The 4,443-nt window shown below is 42.7% G+C and overlaps 1 protein-coding gene across 1 annotated transcript in view; it reads left to right on the top strand.

Moving 5' to 3' along the window:
• The first annotated feature begins 2,259 nt into the window (after positions 1-2,259).
• LOC118414736 (gamma-aminobutyric acid type B receptor subunit 2-like) overlaps positions 2,260-4,443 on the top strand; it is a 52,603-nt gene continuing 50,419 nt past the window's right edge. Inside the window, exon 1 of the mRNA XM_035818947.1 lies at positions 2,260-2,374. Within this exon, the coding sequence (XP_035674840.1) occupies positions 2,325-2,374 (50 nt within the window). The 5' untranslated portion in view covers positions 2,260-2,324. The remainder of the gene's footprint in view (positions 2,375-4,443) is intronic.

A 4,443-nucleotide genomic window follows, 5' to 3' on the forward strand; every position in this document is an offset into this window, starting at 1 on the left:
TGCATAGCATATGAAGCCATTTACTTGATTTAGTTTGATATTGAATGTTTGAAAAATTACACAGATCTTTTTTTATAGCATGTACTGTACAGTTTTCTAATAGCGGCAACATACCATGTTCTAAACCAGTAAGAATGTAAAGACAATGGTTTTTATATTCATGTCGCAAGGTATGTAACTCATCTTCTTAACTTAAGTCGCTGCGATTGTCCTTAGATTTAAAGTGCTGATCGTCCTACATCCACTTAAATGATGACCGTCTCCCAGCTGTGTCTAAACGGCCCAACGATGAAGGACCTCTCGACCTACCGACAAGATGATGTTTTTCTTCCTCTCCACTCTGCAGTGAGTGTACTGCATGTACTTCCCTGTTTCTTGGGTAGGCCTTAATGATGGCTGCTGGGAACGTCCGGGGCGCTATGGTACCCGACAGGCACCCTAGGGGTTCATCTAGTGCCTCCTTCTCAATCAGCTGATGCCACAAATGATGGAGTAATGAAAGTTAATTAGGTAAACCAAATATGGTGATGGGTGAATAGACCCACTGGAATGCTCATTTGTTCATCCGATTAACCGCAAGTAACTCAGCGATAATATTCATGTTTGAAACAGTGCTTATGGAAAAACGTCATTCCTATATAAATACATTTAGACGTTTCTAACCAAATGTTTCTGTCTGAGGGATCGGCATTGTTTCTGTGTCTTTTGCCTATCCCTGACATTCACACCCACCCCCACTAGATGGTGATCGCCCTGCGATCTCACAAAATTGGATTTGTTTCGACATGCTTGCAGACAGACAAGGACAATGTGGCACTGCACTTAAGTTTAGGAAATCAGTGAATGGCGTTAAACTCTATAAACGCTAACAAAGGCATTGCGTTTACTCGCCTAACGAGTCCTATCGCGGCGAGACTTTCAGAGATCGACCGATCGATGTCAGCAGGTTACCGAGCCCGATCCGACGTGATAGCTATCTAAAGCAGGTGGAAAATAAAAATAAATAAAATACGCGATTTCAAAAATCGGCGGCCTTCTAGTGATCAAAATTTGCCCATGGTTGTCGACAATGTGATGCCAATTATCACGACTCTTGATACGACTATGCACTTTTCAAATGACATGACGCATGTTGAATGACTCGGTAGAGCGCCAAGTTCCCTGCCTGATATCAGACTTGGTATGTTGAGCACGTCACCATTCTTATCAGCAGAATCAAGTCACAGTTGTAGTTGTTAATGAGGCCAGTTTGTCATTCCATTTGACGCACGAGCTGCGATTTAAGAGAGAGTAATTGGGAACAACAGCAACCTGGAGTACGTACAGCCTGCATCGAATCACAGCTATTGACAACAGGAACTTGTCAACTCGAGTGACAGCCATTCTGTCGTCTTCATCTGACTTCTCAAAATACGATCTCAACAAAAACTTTTTCACCAATCCCTGCTTCCGTGCGGGCTGCATTGCGTGACATGTGTGTGTTGATTCTTAGGAGCTTATTCTAGAAATATAATAACATTACACAAGTTATATGAAAACCTTTACAGAAAAGACGTTTTAATGAAGACTTGTATAAAGGTGTGTTAAACGACATGATTTGATTTTGCAATTTTGAATACATTGGTAGTGCTCTACATATGATTCTGGATATTAATATGCCCTGCCGGGCTTTTTTCATGCCTTTGAGCCAAATAAACATACCAATATCTCACTTACTCATTGACACGTTGGAGTCATGACTCGCACTATTAACGGCTGTAAAGTTTTCCGATGACTATCTCCATGTTTCTGAGACAAAATAACGAACCATGATGACGAATGTTTCTGCACAGGAGTCATAATATTGACAATCGCTGACGAGTAGTGACGACTGTAACCTCTTTTTTGTTGAAGACTATCAGCATGTCACTAAGACAAAATAACGAAACAAGCTAATAAGATGAAGGTTGAGACGTTAGTGTCACGGGACATGTTGACGACTATTAAACTATGTGTTGACGGCATAATGTCCGAGGCCTATGGGCCGGCTTTGTATACATTCGTCATTACTATTATTCATGATTACTGAGTTCGTCCTTGTTGTTTTGACAGATAAAATGCATGTAGCTTAATTGTACAACTACAAAGTATGGGGAGTACAAAAGCAGCACATGAGCTTGGGCGAAATTATTCAGAGGTTCCAAGAAAACAGACACCCCTGTGTTCTATCTGCAATGGTACATCCGAGCATGGTATCAGCTGGAATCGCAGAAGCCTGTTTCAGCCGTGACTGAGGGAGTGGAAATACGGCATTGACAGGACTCTCACCGCCTTGTCCGGCCCTCATGCAGCCCAGGCACAAGGGAAACACAAAAGAACCTGACATCTATGGACGGTTAGTTGTGTTTTTTAAACTCATTAATGATGTGGATGTAGGTTTTAAGAGTTCTATTGTCCAGTAGAGTGACACCTTGTTTGTCATGGTCAGTACTGAAAAGAGGCTGTCATAGCACATCTATTTAACGTTATAGTGATGTCAACAGCGCTGCGAAACCTGCTATTAATGATTTTAATCTTACCAAGGTGTTGCATTTACATCCACCTGCTTATTAGGCAGTTCAAGTGAAACCAAGTAGAATTATGTTTTTCACGTTTTCGAACTGTAACCTATCCATATCATCATGAATTAGGATGTAAGTCATAGAGCATTATTGTGTTGATGAGGGTACCAGTATTAACGGAGCGCAAACAGTGGACCCGTTTATACGGTTCGTGGTGACAACTGTGGTGCTGAAATGCCATCCGAAGTTGCGTCAGTACAACACACCGCTTCCCCGCGCGGCCTAACCAGCAGATTCTCCGTTGCGGCTGTTTTGACACCAATTCAATTACAGCCCATTGACCTATTTTGAGCTGCCTTCCATGGAAGGTCTTCATAGAATTTCGCATTACCTCGATTGCAACTATGGCTAACCTGTGTAACACATCCTCTCACTGTCCGGGCCTGTATGTGTCCCTTCCCTGCGGGACAGGTTTGTCACCAGGCTTTGCGCACGCCCACACACCCCCGCATTTATGTCTGCTTTATAGCTTATCCTCTAGCAATAACCTGAAATAATACCAACCAGTAACCTTTCCTTACTATGGGAAATCTTTTAATGAACGTTAATTTTATAATACCCAGGAGATCTGGAAGCCATCATGTACTATGTTCTTAAATGAAATAGGTCAAACGAGGTATAATTCAGAAATGATTATGTTCATGATGACTGTGATCATTGATATCTGCAGCAAAACTGTCGGCCACAGCGACTTTGATGTCTCCTAGCAGGAAGGGAAAACCTATCATCAAAAGAAAGTCAGTCCAACGTAGCCTTGGGTTCAATCGATGTGACACGGGGTTTGAAAGGAATATTTTTGTTACGTCTGGCGATTGTCGACTGTTGTGAAAAAAAAGATTAAATGTTGCCTGTAAAAGCTGGATACTATCTTTCTTTTTCAACTCTCAATATTTACTGATCTACTGGATACCGTCGCTCATCCGACGTAGCAAGGGGAGAACCGAGAGATAGACTAGACACAACTACACGCAGCTCATGCTCTGTTATAGACAGCTCGTTGAAAAGAAATGTTAACAATTGACAGTTAGATGTCGTCTACAGCTGTATGGAGATCTATGTATCGACATGATGATAGACGGGTAATTTCGAAATGCACAGCCGAACGTTGTGACAGAAGAGTCTCACTGCGTTGTTTATCGGCACCTGGATTGTTTTGGATCCTGATTGGGGCTTCTCCTCCAAGCCTAATGGGATTTTGTTGCGGCTCCGGCCTTCTCTGCCCCAGGAAATCTCTCACACAGCACTGTTCTGCAGATACTTTGTATCTTACGTTGCGTGTCGACTTATAAGGCTCATAAATCATGAACACACTCAAGGGTGAGTTATATCGGTACCTTTTCCGGCCAGGCTACGAGTAGCTGTGTTAGGCACTGGTGGTGGCTGGGATGGTGTCCAGTTGACGTTGTCATACTCAAATCGGTACCGGTGCATACTGATGTCCTGAGAGGTAAGTCTCATGCCTTCTACTAAACCTAACACACAGTCAAGACATGTACCCATCCCCTTGTCAAATACACTGTATCCGAAGTTAATTGATTCCATGATCCACCTCATCCAGAGAAAACTCTAAACGTTACCCTGCTCCCATAAGACGTTTTGATTCCGAAGAAACAAACAAAAACACACACACATAAGCTACATGTTAAGGTTTTAGTTCTAACCGTGATTTTACATGATCAGTCGCCCAGAATCATTTCCCATCTGACGCGCAGTGCGGAATGCGTGGGCGATGTAGTGACTGATGTTGCCATGGGCGATGGTTTGTCGTTCCTCAGTGGGAAAATCTCCGGAGGAGAGAAACGGTGTGTTGTTACGACACAGTTATTTGTAATAGAGAGTTGTG

The sequence above is a fragment of the Branchiostoma floridae genome, chromosome 4 (assembly GCF_000003815.2).
Source record: "Branchiostoma floridae strain S238N-H82 chromosome 4, Bfl_VNyyK, whole genome shotgun sequence".
Lineage (NCBI taxonomy): Eukaryota > Metazoa > Chordata > Leptocardii > Amphioxiformes > Branchiostomatidae > Branchiostoma > Branchiostoma floridae.